The sequence below is a fragment of the Pleuronectes platessa genome, chromosome 3, assembly GCF_947347685.1.
Source record: "Pleuronectes platessa chromosome 3, fPlePla1.1, whole genome shotgun sequence".
Classification (NCBI taxonomy): domain Eukaryota; kingdom Metazoa; phylum Chordata; class Actinopteri; order Pleuronectiformes; family Pleuronectidae; genus Pleuronectes; species Pleuronectes platessa.
Window position 1 is genome coordinate 26,569,535 of NC_070628.1, and position 22,956 is coordinate 26,592,490.

The window sequence follows — 22,956 nt, forward strand, 5'->3', positions numbered from 1 at the left end:
ACATTGAAGGCTTTTCTTAGAGGCAAGATAATTTCATATGCTTACTATGCAAATAAACAACGCAGAATGCGTAGGGAAGAACTAGACAGATTAATCGCAGACCTAGATAGATCGTTAGCAGTAACAAATACTCCGGACTTATATAAAGACAGACTTGGATTCAAGACAGAACTTGACTTGCTCCTTACAACAGACGCTGAACGACTACTTCTCCGTTCCTATGGATCACTATATGAACACGGCGACAAGGCTGGGCGTCTCCTTGCTCACCAGCTAAAGGCCAAACAAGCATCCAACCAAATCATTCAGATAAGAGATGAATCAGGCATGGTAGTGACCGACTCTATTAAAATGAATACCTCATTCAGTTTATTCTATCAACAACTGTATAAATCTGAATCCCCCGATGATGAAACCCATATAGACACTTTCTTTCAAAATCTAGATGTACCAAAAGTTTCGCGCTGGACGCTCCTTTAACACTCTCTGAGATTAAAGAAGCAATAAGCTCAATGAATAGTGGCAAATCACCGGGCCCTGACGGATATCCCGTTGACTTTTATAAACGGTTTTCTAATCAGCTAGCCCCTCTACTTTTGGAGATGTTTGACTATTCATACAGCCAGGGCTCTCTGCCACCCACCCTAATGCAAGCTTCCATTTCACTCATTTATAAAAAAGACAAGGACCCTCTAAACTGTGCATCATATGGGCCAATTTCACTACTACCTGTAGATGTGAAAATACTTTCGAAAATTTTAGCACGCCGTTTGGGGCCAATTATGCCTTCAGTCATCTCGGAGGACCAGACGGGGTTCATCAGCGGGAGGCACTCCTTTTCTAATGTCAGGAGACTTCTCGACATCATTCATACTCCATCCTCCTCTACAGATCCGGAGATGGTTATCTCACTTGATGCCGAGAAGGCCTTCGATAGAGTAGAATGGCCTTACCTTTTCTCTTCCTTGCAGCGATTCGGGTTTAGCGCACGTTTAGTGTCTTGGATCAAATTACTGTACTCATCCCCTCAGGCATTAGTATGCACAAACACACAGCGCTCCAATCCTTTCCCCCTCTTTCGTGGCACACGTCAAGGGTGCCCTCTCTCTCCACTGCTGTTTGCGCTTGCCATTGAGCCGTTGTCCATAGCATTGAAATCAGAAGGGGGATTGAAAGGAATAAGGAGACATGGAGAGGAACATAGGGTCTCATTGTATGCGGATGACCTACTCCTGTATGTAAGCGATCCCCTGTCAAGCCTTCCATCTATTCTCTCAATCCTGAACTCTTTTAGCATATTCTCCGGATATAAACTCAACATCTCCAAGAGTGAGTGGTTCCCAATAAACCAACTAGCTACAGAAATCCCAACTCATCTCATACCATTTAAGTCTTCTGTGGTTGGCATAAAATATCTAGGAATAATGATCACTCGATCTATGCGCACGCTGAAAGAACAAAACTTTTCGGTACTGACTGATGCAGTCAAACGGGATCTTCAGAGATGGAGCCGTTTGCAGCTGTCTTTAGCAGGTAGAGTGCAAACGGTAAAAATGAATATCTTGCCAAGGTACCTTTTACCTTTTTCAATGCTTACCAATCTACCTCCCCTGTTCACTTTTTAACCGTATCAATAGCATCATATCCACGTTCATTTGGGCAGGTAAACGAGCCAGAGCCAATAAATTCTTGCTCCAGAGGAGTAGATCGGAGGGTGGCCTAGGACTGCCCAATCTCCTTGGGTACTATTGGGCGGCTAATGCACAAAAGATTTTATTGTGGTTCACCTCTCCTCAACAGGGCTGGTGCCCATTGGAAGAGAGCTCATGTTCCACATCCCTTCAAGCACTAGTATGTAGTACCCTCCCCCTCTCTCTCACAAATTTCTCATCCAACCCCATTGTAATTAATACATTAAAAATCTGGACTCAAATCAGGAAACGGTTTGGATGGCTCTCCCTCCCTCAGGCTACACCTCTGCGTAATAACCACTTATTTATACCAGCCAAGATTGACTCCCGCTTTGCAACTCTAGAAAATAAAGGCCTGAGATGCCTGGGAAACTTGTACATGAACGAACTTTTTGCTAGTTTTAACCAACTATGTTTAACCTTCGGATTGGGTAATACAGACTTCTTTCGCTTCTTCCAACTTCGCGATTTTGCTCGAACCTACTCTTCTCAGTTTCCACAAGCCCCACCCCTCAGCGGCATGGATCTGGTTCTCCAGGCTAAGTCGTTGCCTAAGGGCCATGTCTCATATCTCTATAATCTCTTATCACCAACAAACGATTCATCTGTGAATAAGAGCAGGACCGGCTGGGAAACTGAGCTCCAGATAGGCATCTCCGATGCTCTTTGGAAAGGAGCGTTGAAAGCTGTTAACTCCTCTTCTAGCTGTGCCAGACTTTCTGTTATCCAATTTAAAGTACTTTTCAGGTTGCACTATAGCAAAGACAAACTCTTCAAACTTTACCCAGACAAGACATCTGAAATTTGTGATAGATGCTCTCAGACGCCATGCAATCTGACACATATGTTCTGATCATGCTCCAAGTTGGTAAATTATTGGCAATCAATCTTTAAAACTATCTCTGACATCCTAGGTATACCAGTTAGTCCTTCACCACAGATAGCTATTTTTGGAGTACCTCCGGATGAACTTGTAACCACATCCCTGCAGGAAAATGTTATAGCTTTTGCGTCCTTGATTGCACGTAGAAAAATTCTTCTCTTATGGAAATCTTCCCAGCCACCTTCCTTCAAATCCTGGCTACATGATTTATTATTTCTATTGAAACTGGAGAAAATCAAATTCAGCCTTAGAGGCCGCCCTGACAAGTTTTATTCGCACTGGAAATCACTCCTGGATTATGTCGATAAACTTCCTGCCACTGAAACGTCCCCCTGATCCTTTGTTCACACCTTGAATAGTCCGCCGACCCCCACCCCATTGGATATGACTCTTGGTACTCAATCTGACCCTGAATAATGGGCTGATCAGTTAAGCATGTAGAGACGCAGGCAGCAAACAACTTATATTACACCACCCTTCTTTATCTATTTTATGTTATTTTATTTATTTATTTTTATTACATTATTATTCTATTATTGTCATTGTTTATTATTTATTTATTTATCTTTTTCTGTATGTCGTGTTATCTAAAACTGATCTGGTATATTATGCTGTTGTTAAAATGTTTGAAGATCTCTGGGATGGGAGGGATGGGCATGGGGTTATACAAAATGGAAATGAAACTCTCTTTGATTGTACTGTCCACTGCAAATGTGAAATCAATAAAAATGTTTATAAAAAAAAAAAAAAAAAAAAAGACATCAGCTGCTGCCTGAGTTCTCCTTTCACCTGCTTCCAGAAAACTTCCATAACAGTAGTGATGAAAGTTATTAGGGAAGTAGGCCTATTTCAGCAACCGACCAATGGTCACTGACCTCATTTGTTGCAGGCTAACAATTTATCTAACATTAATTTGATTAATCCATAGATTTTGTGTTGTTGAGGTAATGTGTCCATTGAAAAATAGTGTGTTCAGGTTTAGTGTGCCTGCTCCAGTGACAAGTTTTACGATTTAGCGGTTCATGTTTGATTTTTTTCATCAGCTTTCCCAGTACTGTACCTGTCTATTCTGGTTCCGAAAATGTTTCAACCACTCTACTGAATGAATCTGTCAGAGCTGTGCCTGCAGTGACTGATTCACTTACTCAGCTAGATGCTTTCTGCTAAAAACAATGAAGAGTAACAGCCTTGGGCGAGGAGCTTATTGTCCGGTGTGTTGCTTTTAAAGGAGGACTGTACTGCCAGCACCACGTGACTTTGGGGGCCTGTGAGAAAGTTCTTTAGCGGATTTCATTCACCCATCACCAGTATATCCATTCAGTGTCTTTGCTGCTGCTGCAAGGTTGAGATGCTGCCCCAATAGCTCCCCTCCCCCACCCAGCTCTGCTCTGCAAGACACAGATGAATGTGTACGCACATACTCGCCCACAATGACCCTTTAGAGCATTTTAGCCTGCAATCATGCTGCAGTGGATAGTGACTCAGACCTATGCAGCAGCTATGTGACAGTCATAGGAACATGGGCAGTATATTGTAACAGTGTTAACATGTGTTTTTGTGTTTGCCATTGCATTTAGCTGCCAATACGTGGTAGCTAAATGCTAAATGCGTGGCGTATTTTCTGTTGGTTGACTTTCTTTCATTTCATCCTCAGCTTTAGTGTTTTGAAATGAGTAGCAAGATAACTTTGGTCTGAACTCTTTTAATACAGTTCTGTGTGAAGCTTTATTATCCTACCCTGTTTCTTATCTGTGTCTTTTCTCTTCCCATTTGTATGCATTCTCACATGCATACCATAGTCAAACACAGAAGCGTTCATTAATCTCTCAAGAGCAATGATCAGAAATCCCCAGGCGCTCTGTCCCTCTCTTCCCGCAGCTGTCAGTTGCAAGAAATCTGATGCTAGGGAAGTTTCAGCAGCATTTACTGTAAGCATCCAATTAGATCTTCATCACAGTTGATAAAATAACTGGACTTTGTATTAATGGTGTTGGAACAAGCAACACAACATGCTTTGCCAGCGGCTCTCTTTGGAGGAAGTCCTTAATGCTGCAGTTTTCCGTAACTTGTTGCTCATGAGGAACTACAGTAATTCATACTGTCATTCATTGTTTCAGCCGTTTTATGTAATAACCTGAGTTTAAGCTTTGACCGAGTAATGTCTTAGTAAGCCTTATAACAATGGAAATGTGTGTAATCCAGAATTTCTTGTTCTTACTCTGAGGACTTTTTGATGGTCGACAGATGGCCATCCTGCTGCCATCAGTTCCCTAATGTGCACACTTATCCAGTCATTTATACATAACCAAGTAGGCAAGCACTACAGTTAAGCATTTTGCACAGCCTACCAAATATTTAGGACTTGACATTTATATAAGGTCTGTGCATCATGCAGATTGTCCCCCTCCTCTCGAGGGAGGTCAGTGGAAGGAGAGAAGTGGGTGGTATGGCATGCAGAGACCAAAGGCTCTATTGTTGTCTTTTCAATCTGGAGATTGTTCTCTATCATATCCCACATCTAGTCTACACCTAAGCTCAAATGCTTTTGGAGCCGAGGGTGGAGAGACTTTGGCCAGTCTTGAGGTAGTGTTGCTATTACCCTCGTTGACCTCCGCCTGCTGCACCACTCCTCACCTAAGTTCTGGCTCACGTGTGAAAGGAAAACTGTGAGAAAGTCTGCTCCAAATTCTAGGGCTGCTCAATTAATCGAAATTTAATCGTGATTACGATTATGGGGTCAAACGATCTCCAAACTACTATAAGCGAGTTGAAACAATTATTCAGCATTTTTTTCGAAAGAGACGCGCATGCGCAATTCAGTCCTTCCCCCAAAGCATTCAGCGGCCCAGCTGACTAGCACTCACTCTCAAGCAGCTGTAAAGTGAAGGAGGCGAGTTGTGTGCGTGGTGATCGGCAGTTAAAAAAACAGCGCGAGTGGATAAGCAGGGAGGGCAGCAGCAGACCATGTAGCGGCCACGCCACGTACCGCTATTCTCAAGCGCGCTCCCGCCTGGCTGTTCAGACCGGTCACACCGGACCTGCATTTCTCCGCGCCGGTCATAGAGTGTTAGGGTTGCCATCATTAAGGGTTTGAATAACGGGGCACCAATATCCTGGTTTCACAATAAGACACGCAGCCGTCATCGGTGTTTACCGGAACCGGAAGTGATTACAAAAATAAAGCATAGACTTCAGAATAAGGGCACATATTAATAATCGTTTAAATAATCGTGATTTTGATCTTGTCCAAAATAATCTTGATTATGATTTTTTCCATAATCTAGCAGCCCTACCAAATTCCCTGGAGATCCTCTGCAGGACATGTCTGAAATGGCTATGGTAAATAAATCTCACAGAAAACCTTATTGGATCAAACCATGGTACTGCCAACTTTCTGTGGATCCTAAAATTTAATCACGGTTAAATTTTACTGATCAATAATGGATGTCAAGTAGACTCTCTAAATTGCACATAAATTTGCATTGTTACACAGCATATGCTCAAATATACAAACGACTCTAAATCTTCAAGGCACAGTCGCATACATTTTCACAATCTTCGAACACTGAAATAAAAGTATATAGCCAAGCTTTTGCAAGATAATTGTCATTTTGCAATTGAATGGGCAAGGAATAAATACCTAAATTAAAATAATTGCTGGGGTTTTTCTTGTTAGGTTTCCCGAGAAGATGCAGTAATGGTAAATACAATACAAGGAAATACAAATAAACGCATATCTTCACTTTTTCGTTTTGGCATCAAAGATGAGGGAGTTTCCATTATTATCTATCATCACCATTACCCTGATAAACCTGTCTGAAATGAAAACCTGATACTTCTCATGTAAAAAGATATTGCAACCACTTCACGCATGTGTTTTGTCCCATACTTTAATTTTGGATTTTGAGTTAGTTAGGAGCAAGACAGACTTCTCAGTAGCCTCCCTGCCTCCCCCCATTCATCATCAGTGACCTAGGTTGGAGTTTATAGCCTTGCTGTCAGAATTTATGTAAACGGATGCCAGCCAGGTTTTGTGCGTAAAGGCCGGTGCATGCTTCTGCGTTTTCACGGGCCCGCAAGCCCGCAAGCCCTTCCGTGCCCCTTACGTGCTTATGTATCTCTTCTTACGTGCGTCGCCCAATTTTTCTAACTAGACGGCAAAGCTCCGCAAGCCTCCCGCAGCCCGCAAGGATTTGATTGGTCTGCTAACTACATCCTTTCCGGAGTCGCATTTCCGGTTTCATGCCACATAATACTGGCAGAAACAACGAAAGATTTAGAAGAACGAATATGGACCAAATAGAAGAGCGGTTGGCAGAAGAGATCCGAAACTATGATCACTTGGATAACCTGTCACTGACTGGAGGATTTGTCCGCCAGAAAAAGGCTACGAGGAGCCGCAGTGGCTATGTAAATAAACAATCGACGAAGAAGAAAGAAGGCGTCTCTAAGGTCGTCTTCAGAAAAAAAACATTACTCCGCCTAGTGTTCTGGTGGGGAATTGCTTTATAAGATGCGCAGCGCTTGCGGAAGCTTGGGGAAGCATGAATGACAAAGAGTTCTGCGACACAGCTGCGTGAAAAGCCGCCGACGCAGTTGTAGAAGCATGGGCCGGCCTTCAGGCCATTATTGTCAGAAGTGGGTATTGTCTTAATGACAACCATCCTCAAAAGTTGTTGTGACTTTGATTGTCCACCACGCAGCACACTCGCATCCATTCAAGCCAAATAGTTGTGGTCATTCACATGGTCTACAATACCCAACATTGATCCAAATAGGTGACTGGCCAGCGTCTGATCTCAACCACTTTAGTGACGTCCTGAACAGGTCCCAGGATTGCCTGAGGAGGTATGTGGTAACTCATACTGATTTCTGTCAACTAACATTGGGTGAGTGACGTCATACCCTTATCAGTGGGCCTCACTCAGAGCCATGTTTTGTTTGTATGTGATGTCAACGCTGGTGTATAGTCATTAGTGTCATCCCTCTGGATTCTATTGCCCCTTTATCAGTGCGACTCATGTGTGAGACACAGAAAGGTCTTGAAAGGGTAGAAGGATAGTGTTTGTTTCTCAGGCAGCGCTTGCTTGCACATGCTGGTTATCCTTTTGTGTATTATACAGTTTTTGTATGCTCCTGGCTTCTGAGACAAAATGTCAGTCTCATTTGTGTGTCAGGCAAACAACAGGCACAGTTTGCTATTTACACATTACAATGAATGAACCCATGAATAGAACATCTCAACTCTTTACCATACTGCACTGTTAGTCATCTTCTTCCGTGAGTACTTAGATAACTCATCCATTTGCTGCATCCAGCCTTTGTGCACTCTGGGTGTTTTCGCCTCATCTCTAAGCATTCGTCATCAAATATCTTAATCTTAAGTGCACCCTACCAAAATGTTCCCATTTTCCCAGCCAGCAGGCTGTGGTCTCTATTACACAACAATTTTCATAAGCTCAAGAGACGTGATCCTACCACAGAGGAAGTGATGAGTGTTCTCCCCTCAGAGTTTTTCGGCTTCATCTAAGGAGACTGGCCTTTCTCTGACCTTCAGGTAGACTAGCTAAGCAAACAGCCCATTAAAGATCTAAGTAGTTCTGCTCCGTGTAACAAAAGCTGGTGGGATTTTATCCTTGGCTGTATTGAATTTCCTGTCAAGGCTTCATAAAACTTGTTTTATCAGAACATCTACGATCAAGTCTGTTGATGTCTTTCACAAGTTGCAGCTCGATCTATTTCTTGTGAACATCTGTAGATAATAACAACCATTTCATCAGATTGTGCATCAGTTGCTATGTTACAACAGCTTTGCCCGTGGGGTTTTCTTACTTTCCTACCAGGAAGAGGTACAGTTTTGTGTCAGCATATGTGCACTCTGGAGCCCTAAATGTACACATATAGTTAATGAGTCACGCACAAATATTCATATAAGCTAAGTATATGTACACACAAAGAGTGTGTACAACCTGTGTTGTACTAGCCATTGGGCCACTGGCAGAACCACTTGGCTCTCCTTTTCAGTCACGAAAAAAGAGAAAATTCGTTGGCCTTGTGTGACCCAAACAATTCTAATGACATTATTGTTAAAGGCCGGGAGCAGTGAATACAATTTATGATAGTTTTGCTACATGTTAGTGCTGTACATAAAATTGTATAGGAGATACTAATTCCTAGGAAGCAGCGTCAAAGCTCAGTGCAATTTCCTGTTTTTGTTAATGTTAATATGCATGTGTGACTACACATTTAAATGGCTCACATATCAGGTAGGAGGGCCCATGAGCAGAACTTGGTTTAAGGCCCTGAAGAACGTTTTTTGGGGTAGTTTTTCCTTACGCTTGTTGAGGGTTAAGGGCAAAGGATGTCACGCTGTATTAAGCCCTTTATGTGCTGTGTCCTAGTTAACTTTACCGGAATTTGTTTGCAGGTTTGTTATGCTTTAAGATCAAGATGGATAATGACTGGGCTGTCTGCCATCATTCCAGTAAATTAAAGGCGTATACGTGCATCTTGTAGTCCTTTGTATTCCGAAAGTGTTTTATGTATCCCCACGGAGCTACTGGATTTCCTGAATCTCCCTTCCTGAGCAGAAAAAGATCTAAGTTTCATACCTATGCCCTTATCCACACTGCCTGTGTTCCAAGGGGGAAATGTTTTCTGTGTAAGCAGGAAGGGTTTACGAAACCATGCATTGTTTTTGTATTTTCACTTATGTGACCCTGAAAAGCACGTAAAATCTCCAGCCATAATTCCATGACCATTACAAATGGATGACATGTTAAATGTGTCCTAACTTAGCTTATCATCATGGTGACCAGAAGACTCGGTTTTCCTGGTCTTTCTTATTCACGCACTGGGTTTTGAGCAAGTCTGGAAACTGGGAGTTTTTTTGGGTATATTTGCTTAAATTTTTTCAGTGGGCTGAAGTGTTCCAGCAAAGAGTTGAAGCAGGGGACAAATAATATTTATGTGATGGAGCTTGGTTACCATGGTGGTTGGCATTGATATGCTGTCAATGCTGTCTCCTTTTCGCAAAGACGGTCTAAATGAAAGGGCGGTGTCATGTATGCACATGATTGTTTGCTGTTAAAATTATGCTTTGGGCGCCGACTGAGAATTCCCATCTTGCATTGTTTAAATGAAAGATGGATGGAAACTGAACATCCTGGTGTCAGATTCATAGTGTATTGTTGTGCGGCTCTAGTTTTGTTTATTTTCAGCACACTTGACTTGTAATGCTGGATCCATTACCTGTTGTTGACTTCAATAGATTCAGCCGCAGGTTCAAGGGCTGTATCGCATCTTTGCAGTTATCTCTATGTAATATTGGGGAAAGTTAGTAAACAATGAAGAAAAAATAATTGTAAATTGTTATAAACTTCCACACTGTTTTCAAGAATACAGCCGTAGCATAGGTCAGTTTAGACTACTAATTATCTGGGTAAATACCAAATGACCTGGATATTGACAAAGTGTCATTTAAGTGACTTTAAGCTGTGTGTTTTGAGTAATGGCCGAGGACTTCAAAACATGATGACCGGTTCTCTGTAGTGTCAGACCACATGAATGTTAACATGACATACTGGAAAGATTAGCTTTCAAGGTATAACTAGATGCAACCGACCCCCGAAAAGTCGTAACTTTGTTACTTTGCTAAATTCAGTACAAGTCTGATGGTATGAAATCTGTATGATGGAGTGTATTATAATGATGATGGACCTACTTTCTCCATCATTGTTTTCAATTTTCAATATTACTATCATCTATTGTGCAAAAGTCTTATTATATATTTTCCTGATCGCAAGCATCAAATTCACACCAAAAAATGTTTGATTAATGTTTTGGTATCATAATGATTAAAGTGTTTTAGAGACTTTATTGGTGAAAGCTCATCAGTTGTGACCAGATTATGTCTTTGTGTTTAAAAAAAAAAAAAACAGCAGCAGCAGCATGCCCTTACTGACCTTCTGTGCACAAGGGACAGCTAAACATTGTGCTGTGTGTTTAGTCTGTTTTTCTCAAGCAAAACATTATTCTAGTTTTTTTGTTGTTCATATAGTGGTTGGTTATGACTGTTGCTCTATGCAAGTCTATTGTGTGAGTGAAAAGTAATGGTGTTTTTGACAGTACCTGGCATTCGTGGTTGTGTTTTTTTGTTGAGGTACGGTTGTTTTTAAAGGGTGAAACTAATGTTTACAGTCACTGCTGTTGTGCTGACGGAAGGACAAAGCCGGAACCACAGTGTTCCAGAGCATCAGGGCTGAAAAACAGTATTCACAATTCCCTCAGTGGACAGTAGGCAGCTGAGTGATTCAGTGGCCCTGGTAGTGTGGTATGCCAGGAGCTATGAACCCTACTGACTGCCTGATTGGACACAAAACAAACCTGTCTGAACCTACTCTCACGCTTGTTTCTTTATGTGAACATGTTCTGAATGTGGCAGGTTTATTCACACTAGTCGTACAAATGAACCATTTATATTGATAGTACATGCAAATTGGTCGGTAATTACAAATAGCTGCGATTAAGAGCAAATAATTGAATTTCAAGCCTCATCTTATTTCACACCCTCGCCTGTTCTCGTGGTTTTCACAGGACCTCAGACATATGGTGTGTCCTATGCTCCACAGAACACAGCACTTTTATCAGCAAGGTTCAGCTGACACTAATTCAGCCAACCGCAAAGGTCTTGTGAGAAGCACTCGTTCTTTCAGTTGGTCCTGCACAGTCTGTCTTCGCTCTTTGCACTTAAATCTCAATTGGCCCCCTCATTTTCAGGCATACTGTATATCTGCGGTCTATAAACCCGCTGATGAAGTGGTTGTATAGCAGCTGATAGCAATACACAATTTCCTACACGACTTCCTGTCTTCTTTTTCTTTCTATATTGATTGTCTTTGCTACCCTGATTTTATTTTAATGTAAAAATCATTCGCTCATGAATGCATTCCTTCACTTCCTGGAGACTCAAATTTCAGGGTTGATTGTCAAATGAGAAAACATGTTTTTTTACAGCGAGTTCACATAACGTAAGAGTCGCAGACCAGCTAAGTGTTATGACTACCTTTTATCACAAGCATCATTCAGTGTTTGAACTTGCCAGTTATGAAACCATGCCAGTCAGATCGAAGATGGGAGACTGGTGGCGATAAAAACAAAAGGGGAAAAAATAGGTGCTGCTGCACATTATACCAGCCACGACCTTGTTGCATAACTGCTGGCTGGCTGCTTTACAAGAGCCGAGTTTGCCTATGTTTTGCATTTGTGACAAAACGTAATTTAGAGACACACAGCTGAGCCTATAAGTTCTTCTACTTTGCAAAGGAGAGTTTGTTTGGTGTCTCACTTGTTTGGCTGCACTGTATTCAAAGATGTGTTCGTTATCAGTAAAGACCCATTGCAGTTATGTAGTTATGTGTTTTTATTTAACTCATTTACCCTGAACCTTCAGTAATTTTTATGGAAATAAAGCTAAGTTTAGTGGTGGAGCTATAGCCTGACTTATTTATATCCGCCGATATCCACATTACATAAAATAATCTCAATGATTCCTTAGATGTTGTTTTCAAGCCCTTTACGACAAAGAAAAAGTAATCGAGGCTAGATATTGTACATATTAACCATAATTTGTATCATAAATATAGAAAACAAGTTGAAAGTAAAAAGCTTTTATCAGACATTAACTTCGACATATCAGCCTGGCTTTACTGGAAATCTCGCCACACAAGAATTTTGTGTTGAGGGTTTAATAAAGTGTATGGTTCTCATTGGAAATGAGCAGCCACATGATGAAGTAAAGTCACCAGCCAGTTAGTTTTTTTTCTTCAACCAAACGTTTCCCCACAGAGTGTAAACTTATTACTACTGTGACTCTGAAGAGAGGATGGAAACTTTTATAAGACCCATTGTGTTAACTGACAATTCTCTTCCTCTTTCAGGCCTATGAGCGCAGATTCCCCACCTGTCACCTCATCCCCATGTTTGTGGCGAGTGACGTGTTGGTTGAGGAGACCAGCGAAGACGGTTCAACCAACAGAATTGAGCGCCGCTGTGCCCTGGACGTGGACGCTCCACGCCTGCTCAAACGGGTTTGCCATTTATTAGATTATGGGCATCTCATGTGCAGTGCCCTCATGGTTATTATGGTCCCCTCCTGCTTCAGAGGATCAAATCGTTTTTAACTACAACTGAAAACGATTAATTCGTTTTTTAATTTGTTCACAACCTTTCTTACACATACACAATAGGGGCTGCAATTGCGATTATTTTGAAAATCGAGTATTCATCAGGTAAAAAGACTAAAGCTACATTTGACCCTTTCCAGGAGTTTATTCGAAAAGCAACTTCATTTTCTGCTACAATTCTGTTTTTATATGTATTATAGACATCTGCAACTTAATTATGATGATAATTCCAGATTCAGTTATCTACAATTGAATTATGGCTATTCATAATCCAAGTTCAACGTATCTTTAATTTTCCTCAATTTATGATGCCTTAAACTAAGTTTGAACCTGTTGTATGTATATTATGTTGTATATGTCATGAACTTGAATTATGAATAGTCAGAATTCAATTGTAGATATCTAAAACTGGAATAAAAATATTAATTTAATGTTATTTTCTATAATATAATAATTCAACTGAATTGTAGATATCTATAATGATAAATAGGGAGTTTGCAGCTATAGTCTCTGAAGGTTTTAATGTAAAGTGATCCCACACTTTTGACGACTTGTCACTGCTGTGTCGAGAGCGATGCTCGTCTCTGCCATTTCTCAAATGTATATCCATAGAGGAGTCACATGAGCTAAACAAGGCACAGGATTGGCTCGTTTACTACCCCATCTCAGGAGGGATGTGTGTGTGCCAGGCATTATAACTGACCAGACGAATCGATTACCGAATGAGTTGCCAACTATTTTAATAATCGATTACAACTGATTTAAGTTAGTTTATTAGTTAGTTGTTGCAACCCTAATACACAATGTAATATATTTGGGTGTGTTCATTTTCAAGCTAATGTTAAAATGTTCTGCCTCATGTTAGTTTAGTGTCTTGTAACTTTTGTTGTTGTGTGTATGGTTTGCAGATCGCTGGTGTGGACTACGTCTATTTCAGCCAGAAAAACACTCTGAACAGAAAGGAGAGGACGCTGCACATTGAGTCCCATAATGAGACCTTCTCCAACAGGGTCATCATTCATGAGACCTGCTGTTATTCGGTCAGTAGAATACATTCCACCACAAATCTTGTAACACATGTGTGTGAGTTTGTTTTTTTAAAGCAAAGGTGAATGCAGGGTGAAAATCTAAATCAACCCATTGTGTTTTACTCAATCGCTTATCTACACACACAAACAAGTGAACACATTTTGTGAAGCTGCTCAACTGCTGAATGACGAGCTGTTGCCAGCACACCAATCTTGATATTTTTGCTTCCTCTAATCTCTGCCGTGCCTCCCTGCAGAATAAGCCAGGTTTAGACCAGTACTGAGCATATGGCCAGCTATCACATATCATTGGGGCAAAGATGTTTTTAAATAAACAATGGGAGAGACTTAGTTCTCTGTTTGGTCTTCACTGAGATCCAACAACCAGCACAGTCTGAGTTGCAATGCACTGTGTGCGTGCTTGCATCTGAGTTGCGAGTGTTTATATTTGGGAGATGCAGATGTAAAATATAGCTCGACAAATAAAGTTCATTATTATTTTATTTAACTAAATAATAATAGGAAGGGTAGGGGCAAAGGAAGAACCCATTAAAGTTTGAAGTGGATCTGGATAGATCTTGCTTAAACATTTCTTTAAAATGGTGAGATAGCCTTGGCGGAGGTATGTGCTGTCCAAGTCTGGAATGTTTCCTTCAATCATAGATTTCATGTTAAAAATATGTCATTATATTTTCTGTTTCGGGAAGAGACAAAGCAGATAGTGAGCCATAGATTCATAAAAAACATTAATCTACTAATCTAACAGATATTCGAGAAAAAAAAATCTCTGAAACCATTACCAGCTTTACTTTAGAGCTCTGCATTCAGATCCAGCAGTTCATGAATGGATGTGCTCTGAGTTAATGAGGTCAAGCACATTGAATTAGCCTCCAACCAACTAGCGTGCTAAATTTAGGTCCAAGGCCACAGAAGCTCTTATTGTGTGCTTAAGCACACTGTGCTAACAGTAACTGGGATGGACAGCTCAGTTGGATGGAGCTAATGGACCTTGCTAAAGCTGAAATATTTTGGTAGCCAAGGGTAACAAAGTTACCAGCACACTGCCCTCAGAAAGCATTTAGCGTTTGACTTCTTTTAAAAGTCTGAATGAAAAATTATTTAACTTTGTGGTATAGAGTGAGTTCTCTTTGGTCCAATAACAGAGAGCTGCGAGAGCTGCCCTCGCAGTGCTCAAATCAGCTGGAAGATGGATAGAAAATAATTGTGCTTAATAGTGATAATTGGTGTTAGTTTAACTGGGAATTGCTGATATGTAAAAGGACTGGCTAATTTTATATGGACAGAATGACACACACTCCCACTGGCAGTGCACAGTGTGAAAATTGTTCTCAGTGTTAGTCATCGTTGAATGACGCTGGGTGTGTGGTGACCATAGAAACATGCATGTGCATACAGTATAAAATATACTTAAAACATTTGATATGATTGCACAGGTTCATCCGGAGAATGAGGAGTGGACGTGCTTCGAGCAGACCGCCAGTCTGGACATCAAGTCATTCTTTGGCTTTGAGAGCACGGTGGAAAAGATTGCTATGAAGCAGTACGCCAGCAGTATCAACAAGGTGTGTGTGTTTCGGTTGTTACAACTAATTAATGATATGTTACGACCAAATTGGATAAGGTAAGGAGAAGCATACGTTAACAGCTTAATGGGTCCTGCTCTGATAAAACAGAACAAACATCAGTGTATTATGTAATTTTGCTATCAAGAGGTTTCTGCCGCACAAGTCTGTCAGTCCATCTCATGCTGTAACAGCAGAAAAAAGCTTGTATAATCTCTTTAGCCATTTTCATATATGAGCGACGCAAAATGTCTGTATAGTTGGGCTCAGACTTTCTGTTGACCTCATCTCGTGTTAGAAACATCATAAATTTGCATCTCATTCAGACTTTATTACCAGGGGGCTGGCAGGAGAAGCTCATAATCTCACATACAGACCCTCTGGAGAGGGTTATTACTCGGTTCAATACAGGTCTGAATGCAGCTCTAGAGTGGACAGGAGTCCACAGATATAGGTCCCTGTTAATGTTAATTTCCTTGAATTCACATTCACTTTTCCTCACAGGGAAAAGAAATAATCGAGTACTACCTGAAGGAGCTAGAAGATGAGGGGATCACGTGCGTACCCCGCTGGAGTTCCTCCTCCCATTCCCTGCCTCCCCCCAGGCCGACCAGCCTAATTACCAGCCCACCTGACCCCCCAAAGCTCGTGATCACGCCTGCTGTTTCTATTCCACTGCCTGCTAACGCCAAAGACAGCTCCTCCCAGGACACCAAGCAGGACTGCACCACTCTTCAGGCAGACAGCCTAACTGAGATTCTGGCCGGTACACCTGAAGGTCTGTTCCTGCAGATGCTTGAAAAATGAATGCTGCTTATCTTATATACACAAGTTATAATGGTGACAATCTTTGTAGCAAAGCAACATTTAAAAGTTATCCATCAAAGGCATAGAAATGGACAAATAAAGATGTAATGACTTTGGTTTCAGTAAAGCTGTGTGTCTCATTATGTTGGTCGCATTACCTTTGCCTGAACAATTTTAATCAGAGCTGTTGTGTTTTTGTGTTGCAGACAAGCTGGATGCAGACTATATCAAACGTTACCTAGGCGACCTGACCCCCCTGCAGGAGAGCTGTCTGATCAGACTTCGTAAATGGCTTCAGGAGTCACACAAGGGAAAGGTGATTAACACATTTCCCACTCTCACATTAAATTATTGTCATGGACCTGTACAGAGGAGAATAACACAAAAAGTCAAGTAGATCAATTCATTCGGACTCAGATGATTTTATACTGACCGCTATCAGCTACGTGTTACGTGTAACTCAGCAGTCAGTTTAAAATGATTTAAACTAGCAAACTTGCAGTGACACTGATAGTTATAGAAAATTCTTGTGATTTTTGTTTGTTTTCTCACAAAATAATCTACAGCTTAACACTCTCCCCATACTCCCTAGATCCCTAAGGACGAGCACATCCTGCGTTTCTTGCGGGCGAGGGACTTCAACATAGACAAGGCCCGTGAGATCCTGTGCCAGTCGCTGACCTGGAGGAAGCAACACCAGGTGGACTACCTGCTGGAGACCTGGAGTTCACCACAGGTCCTGCAGGACTACTACACCGGGGACTGGCACCACCATGACAGAGGTTGGTTTGCAACTGCAGACGAACAAACAAAAGTTGATCAAGTTTACGTGCTGCCGCCTCACTTGTGCTAGCATATGAAAACACGTGTTCACGTTTGATTTATGTTGACCGTCTTGAAGTTGGCTATGTTTGCACTGTCAACAGTTCTCCAGTTTCTCCCATTCTCAAGTTGCATGCTTGCACGCACACTAGTCATTCTCAGCAACCCACAGCCTTTAGCCATTGACTTGAATTAAATATGAAGCCAATTTTTTGGCTCAACTCAGTTACCCAACTAGCTTACGCAGTCACACACTCGCACAGTTGCATTTCAGTAGCTTTAAAGGGATAGTTCAAAATTTTTTAAAAAATGTACTCATTATCTACTCACCACTATGCTGATGGGGGGGTAAAGTGTTTGAGTCCACAAAACCCTTTGTATTTGTTCCAGATCAACAGAGGCAAAACATGAAAGTACTTCCCATTGTACACAGTCACTTACTGCTTTACGTAACAGAAGAGCAGAGATGCACATAATGCCGGCCTTTCCACTTAACTTTCGGTCTTGCAGAATGTAAACAGTGTGATGGGTCATATAAATATTTGTTTTGTTTGTCTAGATGGTCGTCCATTGTACATCCTGAGGCTGGGCCAGATGGACACTAAAGGACTGGTCCGGGCTCTGGGAGAGGAGTCTCTACTCAGACATGTACGTAACACAAGCTGCAACACACTCTGAGTTTGCATGTTTCAGTATGGGTTTATAGGACAGGCAGTAGGTAGTTGGATTACACATCAGGGAATGAATGTGCTGTGGCATGTCCTGACTGGTGTATTAACAACAGGATGTATACAGTACAGGCCATGTATAAATAGTCTGCTTATTTATAATGCTGCTCACACTGTACGTTGCTCTGGTTACAAATGTGAAAGCCGAACGCTCGACATGTAAAAGCAAAGAGCAATGAGTGTATATCGTGTCATTGTAGGTGCTGTCTATCAATGAGGAGGGTCTGAGACGCTGTGAGGAGAACACCAAGGTGTTTGGTCGACCCATCAGGTAAACCTTCAGTACTGATCAAAGTCCATCAAGTTGTCTAGTAAAATGTCAACTTTCTCTAGTTGTTTTTTTCCTCAGATTTGTGCATTTGTTATTTTACAAAGTTAAATATATATATATATATATATATATATATAATATTTTTTATTACATTTTCTCATCACACAAAACATACAGAACTGCTCAGACACGACACAAAAGGAAAAAAACAAATGTGGGTATGTGGGTACAGTAGATAGAAAATAATTAAGAAAATAAAAATAAATGACATTGGGCACATTTTCCAGCCCGGCCCCCCCCCCCCCCCCCCCCCCCCCCCCCACATCAAGACAAGGCAATACAGAGCATACAAACATAGCAAGGCCACAAGGTGCACATAACCACTCAAGACAAAGTCACAGAGACAGGCTAGGCTGATCTGGGAAGTTAAATATATTTTAATTGAATCTCTTTCGATTTTTAGACTGTTGGTTTAAAAAAAAAAAAAAGCAATTCAAAACTATCTGTGACTCCTGGAATGCGTGATGGGCATTTTGTAAAAAAAAAAATATCATAAGGTTGTATAATTCAGGTGAAATGTAGATTTCATTGTCTTAAGACTGTGATATAAAGACCAGAGTGCAATTAAGACTACAAACTAGACTAAGTAAAAACACTTAGAATTAACAATGATTAATCCAAAAAAAAGGAAATCAAAGATAATAGTATATTATAAGCTCTTTAAAAAAAAAATAACCATACAATTCAAGCTGTCTGGATTCAGTTCAGTAGTTGCAGCCTTGATAGTACACACTAAATCATTCACACACCCCATGAGTGAGTCCAGAGGAGTATTATCACTACCTAAATGGAAAGAATGCATGAGGCCCGTCTTTGAGTGCACTGATTCAATTGGAGAGACAGGGTGAGAGTGAAGGAACAGAGATGGAATCTGTCCTCTGTCAGCCCTCGCAAACAGGAGGAGGTGGCTAGGATAAGAGCCTCACAGGAAAGCCTGGGAAGCATGAATGGCTGGTACATCAAAGTTCCCATCTGGAGCGCATGGAGGGAAGACAAAAGTTGTGGAGATGGAGGAAGCATGGGGAGGGGCGAGAGCAGATCCCAGATTAGCAAGCATGGCCTTCACCACTTAAGCTTCAGTGACGGGTGCTAAGTGGTCAGAAAGATGCTGTTACCCAGTTGTGTGTGTGTGTGTGCACACTTATACACACTCTAATCCTCTCACTTCCTCCTCTGTAGCTGTTGGACTTGTCTGGTAGATCTGGAGGGGCTGAACATGCGTCACCTGTGGCGTCCGGGAGTCAAGGCGCTGCTGAGGATCATCGAGGTTGTGGAGGCCAACTACCCAGAGACTCTGGGACGGCTGCTTATACTAAGAGCTCCCAGAGTCTTCCCTGTCTTATGGACACTGGTGAGAACCAGGACAAAGTCACAGTAACTCGAAAAATAGAGTAGGAGGAAACAACATAAACATCACCATATCACAGCCCACAACAACAAGTATTGCCTTAAACATAACTAACTAGAAAATGCAAGCTTTACAAACTGGTAACTCCATGTGCATCCAAACAACACATGCACACATTCTTCTCTGATGTAGTTGTTGCTGTAAATTCACACATTTTGCCCATTTTACAACCAATTTGATAAAACTCACTTCTACCCCTGGCCTTAGGTGAGTCCATTCATTGATGAGAACACCCGCAAGAAGTTCCTCATCTATGCAGGCAATGACTACCAGGGTCCTGGAGGTCTGGTCGACTACATCGACAAAGATATCATCCCCGACTTCTTGGGAGGAGAGTGTATGGTGAGAATCTGATGAAGATTTTAACTCGTTTTTTTTATCAAAATTTTCCGGGACATGACACTATCTGAGATCTCAGGTGGTGTCGGGAGCAGATCCCTCAGATATGCTGACCCAGTTCCATGTGTGCTTCTGTCTCTGCATGTGTGAACATGCATTGCTTTTTCTCTGCAGTGCGAGGTACCAGAAGGCGGCCTGGTTCCCAAATCCATGTACCGCACAGCCGAGGAGGTGGAGAATGAGGAGATCCGCCTGTGGACGGAGACAATCTACCAAAGCGCCAGCATCTTCAAGGGAGCACCGCACGAGGTGAGACTGAACACAGAGCACCGACATGAGAAGTAAAGATGATAATCCTGTGATGATGTTTTACATGAATGTAGGGCAGGGCAATGTAGATCTGCATTAGGTCACAGATGCAAGTTTTGTTGAAAGTTCTGCCACCTAGTGGCTGTTACTTGTAGATGACTTCTTAATGGTTTCTGAGTTCAGATGTGGACCAAATGTTGAATCATAATCTGCTGTTACTGCCCCGTTATATAATTTATTCCAAAGGGAGGGATGCATCGTTGGGCATAATCAGCCTTCTGGAAGCAGTTTAGATTTCATGGTGATGAGCCTGTGACAATCACACCCAGATGTTCACTGATTCCTCTATTTTTTTATTTATCTTATTTTGGTAAGATTCTCAAATATGGAGCAACATGAACGAAGAGAACAGTATGAGATTAATTTCTTTATCGCAGCGCTGCCTTTAATGGCATTAAAAAAGAATGTGAGGAAAAATAAGAAACGAGAACTAGAGAGTTGTAAAATGTTTCTCAATGGTTTTGTTTGGTCCTTTTCTTTCTTTCCCGAGACATCACTGAATCACTTCTCTCCCTCTTCTCTTTCCTCCAACTAGCTGCTGATAGAAATCATCGACGCCTCCTCAGTCATTACCTGGGACTTTGACGTGTGCAAGGGCGACGTCGTTTTCAACATCTTCCACTCCAAGCGAGCCCCCCAGGCGCCACGCAAAGACGCCTTGGTGGCCCACGGCATCACTTCTCCAGTCGTCAACAACGTCCAGCTTATCGACAAGTCGTGGACGCTCGGGCAAGATTACAGCATGGTGGAGTCCCCACTTACCTGTAAAGAGGGAGAGAGCGTACAGGTGAGCATCCAGGATCATGAATAACATTTTAAGATTGAAAAACCATAAATGCTAACGTTTCTTTGCTTGTTGGTCATTGACGCTATCTGTATTCTGTCTTTAGGGCTCCCATATAACGCGATGGCCAGGCTTCTACATCCTCCAATGGAAGTTCCACAACATGCCGGCCTGCTCGGCCACTAACCTGCCCCGAGTGGACGATGTGCTGGCCAGCTTGCAGGTCTCCTCGCACAAGTGTAAAGTCATGTACTACACTGAAGTGTTGGGCTCCGAGGACTTCAGGTTTGTGAATGTGTCAGTGATTAACAGAAAAAAACAAGATTTTGTGTCCATTTTACATACATGTAGTTTGTATGTGTCCATATTTCTGCAGTTTTTCAGATGTTTAACCATGATGTATAGTTTGGATTTCAAACTTTTACTTTCCTTTATGTTTTCTCATTTCTCACTCCTGTCCTCTTTATGTTTTCCTTCTCTACAACCTACTACACATTTAATCTGTCATGTTCCTATAATTACCTTTTATGAAGTGCCTCAAGAGCATCAGGATTTTTTTGGCCAAGAGTATTAAAATGAGGATACTTCTCTCCCTTGGAAACTCTGTTAATCTTTTTCTGTCCAATCCACTCCTTTTTTGTCCCTCACAACCCCATCTTCGTCCTCCTTCTACCCCTTCTCTTCCTCCTCCTCGTCCTCCTTCTACTCTGTCTTCTTCCAATGAAGAACCGCTTGCTGTGATGTGGAGAGTTTGTAAGTGGCTCAGAGTTTGCCCCTTTTTTCTGAAGCACTAGATCCTTATCGTCATTGCTGCTAGCCTCAGTGAGAGTCAAGATTCTAATGCAGCAAAGAGATGCTTGATTGCATCTGTTTTTGCTCACAATTTAGAATTCTTTAGCGCTGGCTAACAGGACTTTGCTACTTTATTTCCGGTGGAGAAAGTGTCCTTGCACGGAACTAGTTTAGTTCACTTTAGCAGTGAACTAAACTAGAGTTTAGTTCACTGCTTCAGTCACCCTGCTTGCATGACTAACAATATCAGGAATCTAAGTTAAGTTCAGACTTGTTGTCAGTTTCGGTGTATCCAATCGCCCACACAACATTGTTTATCCACAGACAAATTAATTTCCTGGTATTTGTTATTCAATACTCATTCATGTTTACTACCCAACCTACTGAACCTCACTTTGCTTTCAGTTTCCCAGTTTTTTTCATTGAAACTTGCTGTCTAAAACTGACTTGATCACCATCTAACTCCTTTTAGTGGTATATAACAGGATGTTTTTCTAATGGATTACACACTTGGTTGAAATTTACATATGGAATTCAACCAGAACTAAGTGAATGTGAAATTTAGGTAATATTTTCAGTGATGTATTATGCCTAATTACCCTAACCCATTTTTTTTGGGGGGGGGGGGGGAAGTATCCTGTTTTTTGCTTATGACGCAGTGACACTTGACTTTAAAAGGTCAACATTAATATAGAATTGACTTTTTATCTACATTTTAAAGGTTTTTATGTAAGCACCTGGCAAACCGTTGGTTGCTCCTGGCCCCAAGGTTAGAATCGCTCCAATAGGATGGATGATAACAACAAAGCAATACAAAAGTGATCACAATACTACAACAAATTCATGTCATTTGTCAGAAGCAGTTAATGGTTTGAGTCATTTATGAAGCAAAAGTGTGATTCGTGGCTCCAGCTTTATTATTGTTTCCAATGGAAACAGCCTGGGTCGTCCTGCAGTGGTTTCATGTTGGGTTCTGACCCGACCCTTGGCTGCATGTTTTCTCTCTCTCTCTCTCTCTCTCTCTCTCTCTCTCTCTCTCTCTCTCTCTCTCTCTCTCTCTCTCTCACTCTCCTTGTTTTATGCTTGCAATCGCCTTTAGCACTTAATACCTTTTTAAGTTAAGATACAAATTACATATTCAACTATTATACTAGTAAAAAATTAAAATTGTCATATTTGACTTTTTTATGATTGTATGTATATTTCC

General features: G+C 41.5%; 1 protein-coding gene across 1 annotated transcript in view; it reads left to right on the forward strand.

Moving 5' to 3' along the window:
- si:dkey-237i9.1 (SEC14-like protein 1) overlaps positions 1-22,956 on the forward strand; it is a 38,617-nt gene that overhangs the window by 12,061 nt on the left and 3,600 nt on the right. Inside the window, exons 3-15 of the mRNA XM_053418388.1 lie at positions 12,513-12,662; positions 13,667-13,798; positions 15,241-15,369; positions 15,874-16,147; positions 16,383-16,492; positions 16,769-16,958; positions 17,558-17,646; positions 17,927-17,997; positions 19,237-19,408; positions 19,673-19,807; positions 19,979-20,113; positions 20,709-20,960; positions 21,064-21,242. Of these exons, the coding sequence (XP_053274363.1) occupies positions 12,513-12,662; positions 13,667-13,798; positions 15,241-15,369; positions 15,874-16,147; positions 16,383-16,492; positions 16,769-16,958; positions 17,558-17,646; positions 17,927-17,997; positions 19,237-19,408; positions 19,673-19,807; positions 19,979-20,113; positions 20,709-20,960; positions 21,064-21,242 (2,018 nt within the window). The remainder of the gene's footprint in view (positions 1-12,512; positions 12,663-13,666; positions 13,799-15,240; positions 15,370-15,873; positions 16,148-16,382; positions 16,493-16,768; positions 16,959-17,557; positions 17,647-17,926; positions 17,998-19,236; positions 19,409-19,672; positions 19,808-19,978; positions 20,114-20,708; positions 20,961-21,063; positions 21,243-22,956) is intronic.